General features: G+C 64.9%; 1 protein-coding gene across 9 annotated transcripts in view; it reads right to left on the bottom strand.

Moving 5' to 3' along the window:
• Positions 1–15,098, bottom strand: part of SHANK2 (SH3 and multiple ankyrin repeat domains 2) — a 132,586-nt gene that overhangs the window by 99,641 nt on the left and 17,847 nt on the right. For 7 of the 9 annotated variants that reach the window (XM_036416646.2, XM_036416647.2, XM_036416649.2 and 4 more), the window contains exons 8-11: positions 13,192–13,308; positions 10,645–10,722; positions 6,117–6,183; positions 5,095–5,265 (exon numbers count right to left, since the gene is read on the bottom strand). In XM_036416646.2, coding sequence (XP_036272539.1) covers positions 5,095–5,265; positions 6,117–6,183; positions 10,645–10,722; positions 13,192–13,308 — 433 coding nt within the window. The remainder of the gene's footprint in view (positions 1–5,094; positions 5,266–6,116; positions 6,184–10,644; positions 10,723–13,191; positions 13,309–15,098) is intronic. The other 2 variants (XM_036416652.2, XM_036416653.2) reach the window with 1 other exon arrangement.

The raw sequence follows: 15,098 nt of genomic DNA, 5'->3' as shown, positions 1-15,098 counted from the left end.
TCTCCTTCCCTCCATCCCTCCAAAACCCCCCCCCCACTAACCATCCACCCACGATCCACCCACCCTCCATCCATCCATCCTCTGCTTCATCCCTCCAACAAGTATGAGCGCCTGCTGGGTGCCAGCCACTCGGGATCAGGTCGTGAATGAACCAGCCTCAGGAGCTGTCTGCCTGTTCTCGGGGGAGGTGGGCGCTCAGTGTGTGAGTCATTGCAGGATTCCCCTTCGTTCCCACCCCCCTACCCCCAGGAGCCCGAGCCCACTCTCTCCCAGAACCCGGGGGAGACCCGCGGCGCCCTCAGCTTCTGGCTGCACGTGGGCCGTGGGTGAGGGAGCACTGACGTGCTCCGCGCCCAAACTCTGAGGGTCCGAGGGCAGACACCGCCGGGCGCTGCCATCAGGCCCCGGGTTCGAGAGCCCACCATGGAAGTGGGTTCTGGCAAAAGCCCTCCCCGAGCCTCTCGTCCCCTCACACAGAAGCCGGCCCCCCACCCGCCGCGGCGCCCTCCCCGCCGTCCTGTCAGAGGTGCTGGGGGCCCGGCTCTCGGGCAGCCAGGCTGGAGCTCGGGCCTCGGCGCTGTTAGCACGGAAATGCCATCGCCCTCCTTCTCGGAGGTAAGCCAGCTGGGGCGGGCTGGGCCTCCCGCCTCCAGACGAGAGGAAATCCCAGCCCCGCCGCCCTGAACACAGTCAAACCCGGTTCCAATCAGATTCTCATCAAAACCCTTCCTTGGTGGAAAGCAGGTGTTTCAGATGAAAATTGGTGAGAAAAACACCAAGCTCCTGTGCAATCCCCTCCCCGACAGCGGCACAGAGCCGGCGGCTCTCACCGGGCCCTCCCTGCGGCTCTCACCGGGCCCTCCCTGCGGCTCAGAGCCGGCCGCTCTCACCCGGCCCCTCCCTGCGGCACAGAGCCGGCGGCTCTCACCGGGCCCCTCCCCAACAGCGGCACAGAGCCGGCCGCTCTCACCGGGCCCTCCCCGACAGCGGCACAGAGCCGGCGGCTCTCACCGGGCCCTCCCTGCGGCTCAGAGCCGGCGGCTCTCACCGGGCCCTCCCTGCGGCTCAGAGCCGGCGGCTCTCACCGGGCCCTCCCTGCGGCTCAGAGCCGGCGGCTCTCACCGGGCCCTCCCTGCGGCTCAGAGCCGGCGGCTCTCACCGGGCCCTCCCTGCGGCTCAGAGCGGCAGGCCACCTGCACGTGGTCCTGGCTCAGGCGGGGACCCCCACCCCCCAGCTCGGGAGGAGGGCAGGGCTGCTGCCCAGGAGCCGCCAAGGGCGGGTGTCACATCAGACGAGGGGCCTGAGCAGGCCCCGGAGAGCCGGATGCCCACCCCCAGGGGCACAGGCAGCAGAGATGGAAAGCACGGGGTCGAGGGGCCAGACCCCAGGGGAGCCAGGCCTGGCCTGAAGATGGCCGTGCCCGCGGCCCGCAGGGGTGCACTCTGGGTGCTGCCTCCCCAGGAGCTCGGCCACCTGCCCGGTGCCGGGCGCACAGCTGGGCCCAGCCTGGGCCACGGAAGTCCGAGCCTCGGCCGGCCAAGGGCGTCCTCTGCGGGTGTCCTGGACGCTGGGGTCACCCAGACACACGCTGTGAAATTTGGGATCCTCGGGGGGTCCCTTTTCCCCCGCGCTCGCCCACCAGCCCCCACACCAATGCTGCTTCCAGGGCGGGGCCAGCGCATTCGCGGTTTGGGAACCCCGGGGCCGCGGGCAGGCGGGCGCCCCTCACACACCAACCTCCTCTGAGAGCACCTGGCACCCACACCAGGAATGTGACGGGTCACAGTCCTCCCCCAGGGCCTGGGGTGAGGTTCCCGAGAGCAGGCCCCTGAGGGCAGTGAGCGAGGGCCTCACCCAGCAGGACGGGCATCTGAGGGAAGAGGAGGCGCCCAGCAGCCTGGCTCAAGGGCTGAGCATGGACCTAGGAACCAGGAGATCAGGGTTCGATTCCCAGTCAGGGCACAGGCCCGGGTTGTGGGCTGGATCCCCATGGGGAGCACACGGTAGGCAACCGATCAATGATTCTCTCTTGTCATTGATGTTCTCTTGCTCCTTCTCCCTTCCTCTCTGAAACCAATAAAAACAGCCCTGGCCAGTATGGATCAGGGGATAGAGCATCCGCCTGCGGACTGAAAGGTCCCGGGTTCGATTCCAGTCAAGGGCGTGTACAGTGGTTGCGGGCACATCCCTGGTAGGGGGTGTGCAAGAGGCAGCTGGTCGATGTTTCTCTCTCATTGATGTTTCTAGCTCTCTATCCCTCTCTCCTCCTTTCTGTAAAAAAATCAATAAAATATATTTATTTTTTAAAAGGGGGGAAAAAAGAAAATTAACTATCTTATAGTGTTAAAGAATGTTAGGAAAAAAGAAACACTTTAAAACACACACACACACACACACACACACACACACACAAAAAGAACCCTGATCCCACTGAGCTAGTATCTGGGGTGCAGCCCTCGGAGGCCACGGAGGTGGCCCCAATGCAAGAAGCAGCAATGGCCGCTGGCCCTGTCTCCACCACGTGAGAGCAGAAGTGCATCGCGAGGGGCCGTCACCAGACCCAACCTGCTATAGCCCGACCCCGACTCCGGCCCTGGCAGGGAACAGTGTCCGCCCTTTCAGCATTCCCCCGCCCCCCCGTGCGGCCCTCGACCAGCGGCCCCGGCTCTGGGGAGGGAGGCAGGAGCCTGGCCCGCCGCTGTGAGAGGTGGGAGGTGAGCATCCAGGCCGGGGCGAGTGGGGTGGGGGGGAAGCTGGGACAGGGACGGCCCAGAAACAGGGTGGGGTGCAGAGAACCGGGGAGCAGACATGGCTGAGACCCAAGCAGGACACACAGGGACACTCCTGTGAGCCCCGAGGGTGCACAGACCCCCCCACGGTGGCTCGTCCCTTGGGGGGCCTGGCACCCCCGGGCGGCTCGTGTCCACGGCGGGTCCAGGCCTGCCATCAACTGAAGGGACAATGGGGGGAGGGTCCCCTCACACCCATCAGAACGGCCACATCAGCACCCACAGCGCGGGTGCCGGTGAGGCGGCGGGGAGGGCCGTGTGCAGCTGGTCTGCAGGGCCGCCCGTCGTCCTGCGTATTACTCCTCACCCGGATACTCCCCCGGGATTTTCGAGAGCGGGAGGGGGAGGGGGAGACAGAGGAGCGTCGATGGGAAAGAAGCGCGTGTCTGCTGCCTCCTGCACACGCCCGGCCGGGTCCAGGAGCGTGCCCTGGGACCGAACGCAGGTCCATCCACTGAGCCACACCGGCCAGGGCTCCAGCGTTGAAAACGGCCTCAGGGAGCGTGGACCAGAGCGGTGTGGTGCCTGCCTCCCTCCAGCCAAACCCCAGCCCGGCGACCGGGCGCACACAGAGGGCCCGGGCGGTGCCGGCCCGGATCGGCAGATCTGCGAGAGGACACGGCTCAGGGCCGGGCCCCGGGACTGCGGGCCGTCCCCGCGAACACAAAGGAGCCGTGTCTGCCTCCCGCCAGCGCCTGCGACCCGGTCAGCAGCCCCTGTCGATCGGATCCGTTTCCCTCCCCACAGCAGCTTCCCAAACACACCTCCCTCCGCACGGCATGGTGCACCTCCCCTCCCATAAACACGCATGCACACGCAGACGCATACACGCCCACGAACACGCACACGCACCACCCGCCCCCTTGCATTGAGAAATCCGTGTGAAAGCACCACCCCCTCCACGCACCAGCCCGGTCTCCGAAGCGTAATTACCGGCGCCGTCCCGAAGCCTAGCAACGGTAACCAAGCGCCCTCCGCGGGCTCATCGGAGCCCGGCTCACACCGGCTCACACCGGCTCACACCGGCTCACACCGGCTCAGGGAGCGCACGGGAGGGGAAGGGGTGTAGCCGCGAGGACAGACGCACGGAAGGACAGGCGCGGACACCGACCTCGCCCGGCTGAGGAGAAGCAGCCCATGTCATCGCCGCCATCTGCCTGCGCCGCCCCCGAAGCCGGCACAATCACAATCACAAACACTCAGCGGAGGGAAACCGGGTTATCCCGGAGCTTATCCGCCGGCACCGCCGTTAACCTCCCCGTGACCGCAGGGACGCGCTCCCCTGCCCCAGCCTGGGGTGGGGGCCTCCGCCTGCAGCAGCCAAGCACCCCTCCTGAGACGGGGCTCTGCCCTCAGCCGCCGGCGGGCGGGTGTTCACTGAACCGCCACCTGCTCCCCGGGGGCAAATAAAAGGCCCGTGGAGATCACAGCAGCCCGCGGGGTGCCCCTGTCAGGGGACCAGAAGGCGAGTCGTAGCTACACTGTGTCCCGTCTCTGGGTCACTAACGTGTCCAGCAGCCAGCAGGTCTTGCTTCTGTCCTCAGCCCGAGCCCTCTGCGTGGGAAGGCAGTCGGCCTCCGGGTAGAAAGGCTCCTTACACCCCAAAGGGGAGAGACCAGCCAGGAGCCGCCCCGTCCTGCGCTCTAAAGGCCCCTCGGCGCCCCCGCGTGGCCTGGCGCCGCTGGAGGTGGTGTTCGCGGGGGACAGGTCAGAGGCGGGTCCTGAGCTTGAGGGGGGCTGGCGAGGACTGGGGGTCCAGGGCAGGGCTGGAGGCCGGGACCACAGTGCCCAGAGTTGCTCAGCTCCTTTCCGGGGCCAGGGAAGGGAGCCACGTCCCGCCTCCCCCCACGGGGGGCGCCCTACTCAAGGAGGCGCTAAGCAGGACAGTGAGGTGGCCCGGGCAGCGGCGGCGGCGTTCTGAGGCCAGACGCCGTGTCCTGTCCTGCTCTCTGGGGCCGGGGAGGTGGCGGGACTGAGCCACTGCACCTGCTGAGCCCCTTTGCAGACCCTGCGCATGCGGCTCCGCGGTGCCCCTCGGCGGTGCTGCCCGCCGTGGCGTGGCATGGCTGGGCCTCAGAGCCACGGCTCGGGCCGGCTCCCAGGAGGGCTCATGCAGCCGCGCGGGGAGAGGATGCTCGGCCGGGCAGCTCCCAGAGGCGGGGGGACCAGCCACACCGCACGGCGCAGACCCGACACCTTCCGCAGGGCGAGGGCGCAGGCAGGGACACACAGCGCACCGGCCACCTCTCCGGGCGCCGGGAGCCCCCCCTCGATGGGATGGTGCCACCCATCGCGGACGCTCACCGCTGCCGGTCCAGGGGGCCTGCTCCCCGCTGCAGCTCCTGTGCAGGCCCGGGGCCGGGGGACACAGGCCAGCCGGCTCCTCCGCGATGCAGGGCGGGGCCCAGCCGCCGGAGGGGCAGCGGGAGGGAGGAGGTGCCCCGGAGACGGTCCTCCTGGTTGGCATGAGGGGCACTGGAAGGGAGCGGGGGTCAGCGGGCGGCGGGCGGCACCGGGTGGGACGATGCCAGGAGGGCGGAGGGGTGCCCCCGGCCCATCTGGCCTCACCCAGTCGCCGCCTCTCTCTGTCGGTCAGCGGTCCCCGCCTTTTCTGGTCCCACCCACCTAAGCGTCTCTCAAATCCTGATGCCCCCCCCCCATAATTCCTACTATTCAAAAAGCGAACCCCTGTTCCCGTGAGGAAGCCTGAAGGGCCGTGAACTTGGTCCAAACAAGTTTCCCAAGAGCAGGGCCTCCACGAAGGAGAAAAATCAGAACCAAGGACAGCGAAGTCCTGAGGGAGGAATCCCTAAGAAACTGTTTAAAAATAATAATAATAGGAAGCGATAAGAAAAATAGCAAATAAAGCTTGGAAACACACCATAGAGACCTGGAATGCACACACGTGTCACCACATGTGCTTATATGCTGTCCGTGAGGCCCCAGGGCCACAGACATGGAAGGCTCCCTGTGAGTGACGTGTTCTCACGTTGCCCCCTTACACGGCACGTGGCCCCCCATGGGCCTGGCCCCACGCTGGGAAGCGGAGTCTGTGGAGGCGGGTGTGTGGCAGAACCTTCTAGTGAACCCGTCGGGGTCCGGCCCATCCTGAGGCCACTTCGCCCACTTCCTGCCCTGACTCGTGGGTCCCAAGCCCGACCGGCCACGAGGTGGCCCCGGCACAGGCCGGACGCATCGCCTCTCCGCTCTCTGCCGCGTGGCTAAGCTCAGACTCGGCCCGTCCGAGGAGGATGGGGGGATGGAGAGGGCTCCGCCCACGCCGCCCGCCTTGGCCCCGCCCGCCAGCCCGCCCTGGCCCCACGCACCCACGTCGGTCTCCTTGTGGCTCCTGATGTACTCCGCCAGCTCGAAGTTGCCCGCGATGATCGCCACCTGTGGGAGAGGAAGGCGTTACGGCTGAGAGCGGCCACCGCGCCGCGACAGCAAACGAGCCGATCGGGGCCTTTAAAAAAAAAAAAAAAAAAAAAAAAGCCCTGGCCGGTTGGCTCAGTGGGTAGAGCGTCGGCCTGCAGACTGAAGGGTCCCGGGCTCGATTCCGGTCAGGGCTCATGCCTGGTCCTGAAGCCACAATGAACAGGCTGGTGTCTGTGCCCAGGGGCCCGGGTCCCTGCGCGGACACCTCGATGCCAACAGACTGCCAGCTGCGCCTGCCGCTGATGCTGCTGCTGCCGCCGCCAAATCGGCCGCACGTGTGAGCAGACGCACACGCCGCCCACACCCTTAGCAACGCCCTTCAGCACGAGCCCGGAGCCCACGGGGACAGACGGAGAGACCACAACGACAACCGAGAACAGGGTGGGCCCGCGCCACGTCAGGGCAGGGACTGACCGGCCAGCTCACCGGCCCGACCCTGTTCTCCCAAGACCCGGCCGAGGTAGACCTTGGAAGCCATGACTCCCCCTCCTCCCGGGGAACCGGGACCCCGTGGAACCGGGACCCCATGGAACCGGACACCATGGACCGGACCCCTGGACCGGGACCCCAGTGGAACCGTGACCCCGTGGAACCGGGACCCGTGGAACCGGGACCCCGTGGAACCGGACCCCGTGAACCGGGACCCCGTGGACCGGGACCCCGTGGAACCGGGACCCCATGGGACCGGGACCCCGTGGGACCGGGACCCCGTGGAACCGGGACCCCGTGGGACCGGGACCCCGTGGAACCGGGACCCCGTGGGACCGGGACACCGTGGGACCGGGACCCCGTGGGACCGGGACCCCGTGGAACCGGGACCCCGTGGAACCGGGACCCCGTGGAACCGGGACCCCGTGGAACCAGGACCCCGTGGAACCAGGACCCTGTGGAACCGGGACCCCATGGAACCGGGACCCCATGAGACCAGGACCCCATGGAACCGGGACCCCATGGAACCGGGACCCCGTGGGACCAGGACCCTGTGGAACCGGGACCCCATGGAACCGGGACCCCATGAGACCAGGACCCCATGGAACCGGGACCCCATGGAACCGGGACCCCATGAGACCAGGACCCCATGGAACCGGGACCCCGTGGAACCGGGACCCCATGAGACCAGGACCCCATGGAACCGGGACCCCATTCAGCCCGTGGACCGTCGGGGGAGACTCCGTCCAGGTCGGGGGCGGGGGTAGGGGGAGGAGGGCGCTGGGGGCCGCCAGTGCTGCCGGCTGGGGGTGCGGCTGGGGTGCGGCCCGGGAGGCCCCCTGGGTGGTCTCTGAGGGATGTGCCTCCTGGTCCAGGGTTCGGGGGAGGTTCAGACGGTTTCTACATTGGATCTTCCCGGACACTGGTCCTCGATTGCACGCCCGGCTGCAGCCCTGTGGTCCTGGTGCCATGTGGTCCTGGTCCCATGGGGTCCCGGATCCATGTGGTCCCGGTCCCACGGGGTCCCGGTCCCACGGGGTCCCGGTCCCACGGGGTCCCGGTCCCACGGGGTCCGGTCCCACGGGGTCCCGGTCCCACGGGGTCCCGGTCCCACGGGGTCCCGGTCCCACGGGGTCCCGGTCCCATGGGGTCCTGGTCCCACGGGGTCCGGTTCCAGCTCGGGCCCTCGGAGGGGCTGTGGGCTGAGCTCCCAGCCACAGGCCAGCTCCCGGGTCAGGGCGCCCAGGGCTGCACGTGGCTCCCACGTTCCAGCGGGAAAGGTCGTTAGCAGCCGGCGTGGGACAGCGCGGCGTGGGACAGCCCTTCCCACACACACGGGCGGGGGGCGCGGCACAGGCAGCTCGCCTGGTGGGTGAGCCCCTGCGACAGTGACACACGTGAATCCCCGTCTTACACGTCACACTCCACAGGTCACGTCGCTAGATCTCCATGAAGCTGCAATGGAGACCAGCGTGTTCTCAGCCTCTGCCCCCCCCCCCCGTCTCTCTGTCTCCCCATCTCTGTCTCCCTATTTCTCTGTCTCCCTGTCTCCATCTCTGTCTCCCCGTCTCTCTCTCCATCTCTCTCTGTCTCCCCATCTCTCTTTTCTCCCTATCTCTCAATGTCTCCCTACCTCTGTCTCCCTATCTCTCTGTCTCCCCATCTCTCTCGCTTCATCTCTCTCTGTCTCAACATCTCTCTTTTTTCCCTATCTCTCAATATCTCCCTACCTCTGTCTCCCTATCTCTCTGTCTCCCCATCTCTCTCTCCATCTCTCTCTGTCTCCCCATCTCTCTTTTCTCCCTATCTCTCAATGTCTCCCTACCTCTGTCTCCCTATCTCTCTGACTCTCCATCTCTCTCTCTCCATCTCTCTCTCTCCATCTGTCTCCGTCTCTCTGTCTCCCCGTCTCTCTCCATCTCTGTCTCCCCCTCTCTGACTCCCTGCCTCTCCCCTCACCTGTCTGTCTGCCTCCAGCACAGTCTGTGTGAGGCCCGGGAGGAGGCAGCCACGTGCCAGGACCCGGTGACCACTGTCCTATTTGGAGATGGAGCGGCCGGCACCTGCCCTCCCCCAGCCCCGGCGCCGGGACAAATCGATGTCAGCGGTCAGCGCCTGGCATCTGAGGCTCCCAGGTGACACCCAGGCGACCGAGCAGGAGTGTGTCTCCTCCTTCCGGTTGGTGATCTATGGGGGACTCACCTCCAGGAGCAGACAGGTCTCTGCAAACTCCCTCCACCCTCCTCAGCCTCCCCCTCAGCCCCCGCTGGCCCGCGCCAACACTGCCACCCAGTGGCCAGAGTGAGAAATTACAGGAAGCTGTGTGTCCAGCCTCTGCCCAGCCACAGCGCCTTCCCAGGGACCCGCCGAGGCAGAGACTGGGCACAGGAAGGTGGGACGGCGCAGCCTCTTCCCAGCACATCGGGGGAACTGGCGCAGGAGCCGCCCACTCCAACATGATACGGAAAGGGTACAGGTCGAGTGACACAGGAGCCAGAGGCCGCAGGGCGCCCCTGCAGAGGAGCTGGGGCTTTGAAGGGTGAGTAGGAGTCCACCGGGGACGATGCTGAAGGGCAGGGGTACCCGTGAAGAGGTTCTTTAAGATGGAGTCCAGTTGTCCCTTCCTGATGCCGTCCACCCAGACAGGCGTTTCTAGGGGCCAACCCCACCCCCACTCGGTGCAGCTGCTGCTCCACCCAGCCCCCCACACACCCCCACACACACCCCCAACCGCAGTCCGCGGCTCCTCAGGGCTTCGCCCCATTTCCATGGCACATTCGTGCCGGGGAGACCACGCAACAGGAAGAAGGAGGCTCTCTTAGCCTCTGAGACAGCACGGAGGGACTAGAGAGCATCTTGCTAGGCCAGTGGTCGGCAAACTCATTCGTCCACAGAGCCAAATATCTACAGTACCACGACTGACATTTCTAGAGCCAAATTTTTTAAACTTAAACTTTCAACATTAAGAATTATTTTTAAAAAATAAAACATACTTTTATTGATTTCAAAGAAGGGACAGGGAGAGAGAAACATTAATGATGAGAGAGAGAGAGGGAGAGAGGGAGAGAGGGAGAGAGGGAGAGGGAGAGAGAGAGAGAGAGAGAGAGAGAGAGAGAGAGAGAGAGAGAGAGGGAGAGAGGGAGAGGGAGAGAGAGAGAGAGAAACATCAATGATCAGAGAGAATCATGGATTGGCTGCCTCCTGCATGCCCCCTACTGGGGATTGAGTCCACAATAGGGGCATATGCCCTGACTGGGAACAGAGCCGTGACCTTCTGGTTCCTAGGTTAATGCTCAACCACTGAACCACACTGGCTGGCCGCCTCCCATGTCCAAACAGCAAAATCCAGGGACCTGTCCTGATTTCTTTCCGTCTGAGTTTAGTCACTGACGCTCGGCCAGGGAGGCGGGGCACCGTTCATCTGCCACACAGTCCGGTTCAGCAGTGTCTAGGCCGAGATTACGCCCCCGTTTTCCGCGGTGCCGACTCTGTGCCGTGTCCACGCCCCAGAGCACCGGCCCTACCACGGCACCACGGCACCGCCTCTGGGTGAGGAGCCACGTGTTTTTTGTGTGTTGTGTTTTAATATGTTTAATTGATGTCAGAGAGGAAAGGCGAGGGAGAATTAGAAACATCTGTGATGAGAGAGAATCATGGATCGGTTGCCTCCTGGGGATGGAGCCTGCAAATTAGACATGTGCCCTGACCGGGAATGGAACCCAGGACCCTTCGGCCTGCAGGCCGACGCTCTGTCCACTGAGCCACACTGGCCAGCCTGGAAGTTTCACTGGTAGGAAGGAAAGAGCTCTGGGAGCCACCGGCCCTGGGACCCAGGGACACAGAGGCGCCGGGCACAGCTCCCAACACAGGTGACATCCCCCACGAGCCAGCTGGCCTCATGTCAAACACACGCGATGCTCAGAGGCCCACGGAACCCACCCCCCCGCCGCAGCCCCGTCTGTGCGGGTGTCCCGGGAGGGCTCTTCTCACCTGGAAGGGGGTCTGGCTGTTGTAGTTCTTCAGCTCCTTGTCGCCGCCCCGGAACAGCAGCACCCGCGCACAGCTGTCCTGCAGGGCACACGGACCCGGGGGTGACGGACAAATCCCTCGGGAGCCACCGCGGCAGGTCCCGCCCCGGCTGCAGAAGCTCCCTCCCGAGAATGCGGAGAAACCACGCACCGTTAGAGAGAGGGCGGGTTCCTCCCTCCGCGCCACCAGGACCAGGTGACCCCCCCCACGCCCACGCCCACGCCCAATGCTACCGGTTGAAGTTTAACTGCTACACACACTTGGGACAACTTGACAGAAGCTATAAAAGTTTAAAGTATATGCACCCCTGGGCCACGCAGGGGCCCATTTTTAAGGCTGCACTCTGCAGTCCTGCGTGTGCATGAAACTCATCAGAAGTGAAACACTCCGGGCCGGTGTTGCTCAGTGGGTGAGCATCAGCCTAGGAACCAGGAGGTCACGGTTCTATTCCTATCCAGGTCACATGCCCAGGTGGTGGGCTCGATGCCCAGGAGGGGGTGTGCAAACGAAGGCCTACGCACATGTGTCAAACACAAGGCCCGAGGGCCAAATCCGTCCCGCCAGGCCTTGCAATGTGGCCCGCACCGCGCTGTCATCACTGCACTCCGCTGCGTTTCCATCACAATGACAGTTTATGACTGTTCAGTAAACCATTCGGCCCGCGATTTAGGCTGGATTTTAGATTTTGGCCCCTTCTCTGATTGAGTTCGACACCCCTAGCAGGCTCAAGCGGGCCGCTGCCTGCTTTGTAAATAAAGTTTTACTGGCACACAGCCACACAGTCATCTAGTGCAGTCCATGGCTGCCCTCCTCAGCGGCAGAGCAGCGTGGCCGTGGCCCCGTGGCCCTGGCCCTGTGGCCTCTGCAGAGAGGGTTCGCGGACCCCTCCTCTAACCTATGGTGCCTGGAGCAGGGCTTTCCTGAGAGCCCGGCCAGCTCTGGGTCCTCCTGGAGCCCTCGGCCAAGAGGTAGGACAGACCTGAGCAGGGACATGGGTCACACCGAGCCCCGCCCATCACAGGCTGGGATGACAGAAACACCGTGCCTCTGTCCGTGGAACCACCCCACGCTCAGAGGCCATCTTTGGCGGAAGCCAGTTCCAGCATGTCATAATTACAAGTTTCACCAAAAGGTGGATGGAACTTGGGGGCTCAACAAGGGCTGAGTCACATGAGTAATCACCTGCTGGAATGGCTAAAAGGCACGTCCCCCAAACCTGAATAGGATGATTGTTTGCTGCCAGACAGCTCAGGGCACCTCTATCTAGTTATTGCCTCCTGTTGGCTAAACCCTGAGCAGCTGACGGCAATTCCCCAATCTGACACTGCTTCTGTACGGAACCCTACCGCTTGAAGTGTGTGTCTCCACCTTGCCTTAGGACAAATTGTGTTAAGAAAAAGCAAGGGGTCCTGAGACAAGAACTTAGCTCCTTTAGCTAAAGCTCCTCGGACACCCTCCCCCGCCCCCCCCCATGCCTTTCAAATTTATCTTTCGTCTCCGGACTCCTATTTGATCTGCACACAGCCTTTCCCCAGATTGCTGGGCGCATCTTCACGCTGGAACGAGCCCCAGCACATCGCGGCCACAATTATTTCAAGTGACAGCAAGCATGTTTACCCGGTGCTTGTGTCAGGATGAAGCACACGCAAAACCGCCCGGGGACCACAGAGCACTGTTCCCTGTCGCGGGCAGTGAGAAGCACATGTTGGCACAGATGTTCTACCAGCTGTGGCCAAGTCTCGGGGCGCGCTTTCCTAGAGCAGCTGGGCAAGGCACCCAGGCTCACACAGCTACTCCCATGCAGACACCAGGGTCCCCCGGGGAGCGCCCCGGCTGCACACAAACCCCACTGCGGGGGGGGGGGGGGGGGGGGGCGCGGGGGGGTCGCCTCCATAAGCAGGAAGCCAGGCCCCGCCCTGCCAATACTTCCTGAAGCTCCGCTGAGATGCTCCCTGCCCAGCAGGCTGAGCTGCTCCCCGTGGTGCCTGGCCATGTGGAGACCACGAGCCACGGCTGTTCATGCCCCTGAGAAGAGGGGCCCAAGGCAGGGGGGGGGGTGCCAACAGGAAGAACAGGGGGTCACAATGTTCACCGGGCGGTCCTGCAAAGCACTGCGCAGCGAGAACCAGGGCTGGCGCTATGAGGAGCTCGTCCAGGGGAGGCTTGACGGAGGGCGGGCTACCTGAATGGGGTCTTGAAGGATGTGTGGGAGTTGACAGCTAGAAGCAAACTGGGATTTCAAAGTGGCTGGAAAGGCCTGGGTGGGGGTGTGCCCATGGACTGGGCAGGGAAAGGGCCTGGTTTCAGGAAAAGGCTGGAGATTTCACCCCAAAAGACGGAAGCACTGACTGGGCTGGGAAGATACCGTTTGTTGGTGGCAGAGGACACCCTTGGGACCCCCAGCAGTCACCCTAATCAGGGTCCGCCCTCTGTTCCTCCAGGGAACAGAGCACCCCCACACACACTGCTCCCCGCCCTGGCTGTGGAAGGTGGGTGTGCCACACTGACCTGGTTGTAGAGGGCGCAGATGTGCAGGGCCGTGTTCCCAGAGGCGTTCTGCGCCCCCATGTCCGCCCCGTAGAAGAGCAGGTGCTCCAGGTGCTGCACGTGCCCGTACCTGCAGGCCTGAGACAAGACCTGCTGTCAACCGGGTCCGCGGGACACGCCCAGCTCCGCACCTGCCGCTCCCACCCCGGGGGGCAGTAAGCGGAGGCAGCATCTGCCCTGGCCAGCGGGTGATGGGGCGTGGCCTCAGGGTGGTGGGGGCGTGGCCTCAGGGTGGTGATGGCTGTGATGGGGCGTGCTCTGAGGTTGACGGTGGGGGCGTGGCTAGAGGGGAGGAGCAAGGTGACGGGGCGTGGCCAAGTAGTAACCATGACAATGATAACGGTGGGCATATACTGTGCAGTCACTGGATGCCAGGTGCTCCCCATGAGTTTCTTCACTGAACTGTCCTGAGCGAGAAGTTATGACTCACTGACCCCCGTGGCCCCCACGTAGGCCAGTCACATGTCCCGGCTACACACCAAGGTTTGTGGGAAAGAACCGGCCTCTGCCCAGCAGCTGGCCTCTCAGTGCACAGCCCCCGGGGCCCAGGCGGGAGCGAGGGGGCGGGAGGGAGCAGGCAGGCCTGAAACTACCCAGCAATTAAAACCACAATTTCTCAGGTTGTGGGAAGCATCCGGGTGCTTCTTCCTTCTTCGTTAGAAGAATAAATGTTATTAAAACAAACAAATAATAACAAATGTTATTGTTTGCAGGGAGGAGGAGAGAGGGATAGAACATCAACGATGAGAGAGTAACTGGTCGCCTGCCTCCTGCACGCCCTGCACCCCGGGCCTGTGCCCTGACCTGGAACCGAACCCTGACCTCCTGGTTCCCAGGTCGACGCTCAGCCCCTGAGCCTCGCCGGCCGGGCACTACTTCCTTCTTTCTACTTCGTTTGTGAAAGATCTCCGGCCGGAAGGCTGTTTCAGGAAAAACTGGGGGCATTTGAGTGACAATTTCCAAGACCCTTTGCAGACATGAGCTCAAAAAACCGCTCTTCCCGAGTCAGCCTGCAGGGGGCGGGCACCCCAGCGGCGGTGCCTGGGCCCTGGCTGGGGAAGCCGCCTGTCCTGGGCGATGCCACCTGCAGCACCCGTGGGCAGGCCTGGCGTGGGCACCCGGGATCCTGAGAGGAAGCGGAGCCAGATACGCTGGGACAGAGCTGTCCACACCCCGGGGTGCTACCGGGGGAGGGGGGGGAGCGGGAGGGCAGGGGGGCAGGGGGGACAGACTTTAATTGCAGGAGCCAGATGCCCCAGATCACAGAGCGGAACCAGCCCGCCTGCCCCTTCCCTCCTGCCCCGGGCGCCCTGCCCTGTCAGCGCCGCTCCTGTTCAGGCCTGGAGGAGAGGAAGAACCAGGCTCGTGTGGGAGGAGCGGGTGTGGGAGGAGCAGAGGGCGCTACCCTGCCCACCAGGGGACCTGTCCGGAGGGGCCCTGCCCACCCGAGGCCCTGCCCACCCGGGCCCTGCCCACCCGGGGCCCTGCCCGCCCGGGGCCCTGCCCACCCGGGCCCTGCCCACCCGGGGCCCTGCCCGCCCGGGGCCCTGCCCACCCGGGGCCCTGCCCACCCGGGGCCCTGCCCACCCGGGGCCCTGTTTGCGGGGCCACCCGGAGGGGCCCTGCCCACCCGGGGCCCTGTCCGCGGGGCTGCCCGGAGGGGCCCTGCCCACCAGGGGACCTGCCCACCCGGGGCCCTGCCCGCGGGGCCGCCCAGAGGGGCCCTGCCCGCCCGGGGCCCTGCCCACCCGGGGCCCTGCCCGCCCGGGGCCCTGCCCACCCGGGGCCCTGTCCGCGGGGCCGCCCGGAGGGACCCTGCCCACCCGGGGCCCTGCCCGCGGGGCCGCCCGGAGGGGCCCTGCCCGCCC

The sequence above is a fragment of the Pipistrellus kuhlii genome, unplaced genomic scaffold (genome assembly GCF_014108245.1).
Source record: "Pipistrellus kuhlii isolate mPipKuh1 unplaced genomic scaffold, mPipKuh1.p scaffold_m20_p_56, whole genome shotgun sequence".
Taxonomy (NCBI): Eukaryota; Metazoa; Chordata; class Mammalia; order Chiroptera; family Vespertilionidae; genus Pipistrellus; species Pipistrellus kuhlii.
The sequence above is the reverse complement of the archived record's forward strand: the minus strand, read 5'-3'. Positions and strand labels throughout refer to the sequence as shown.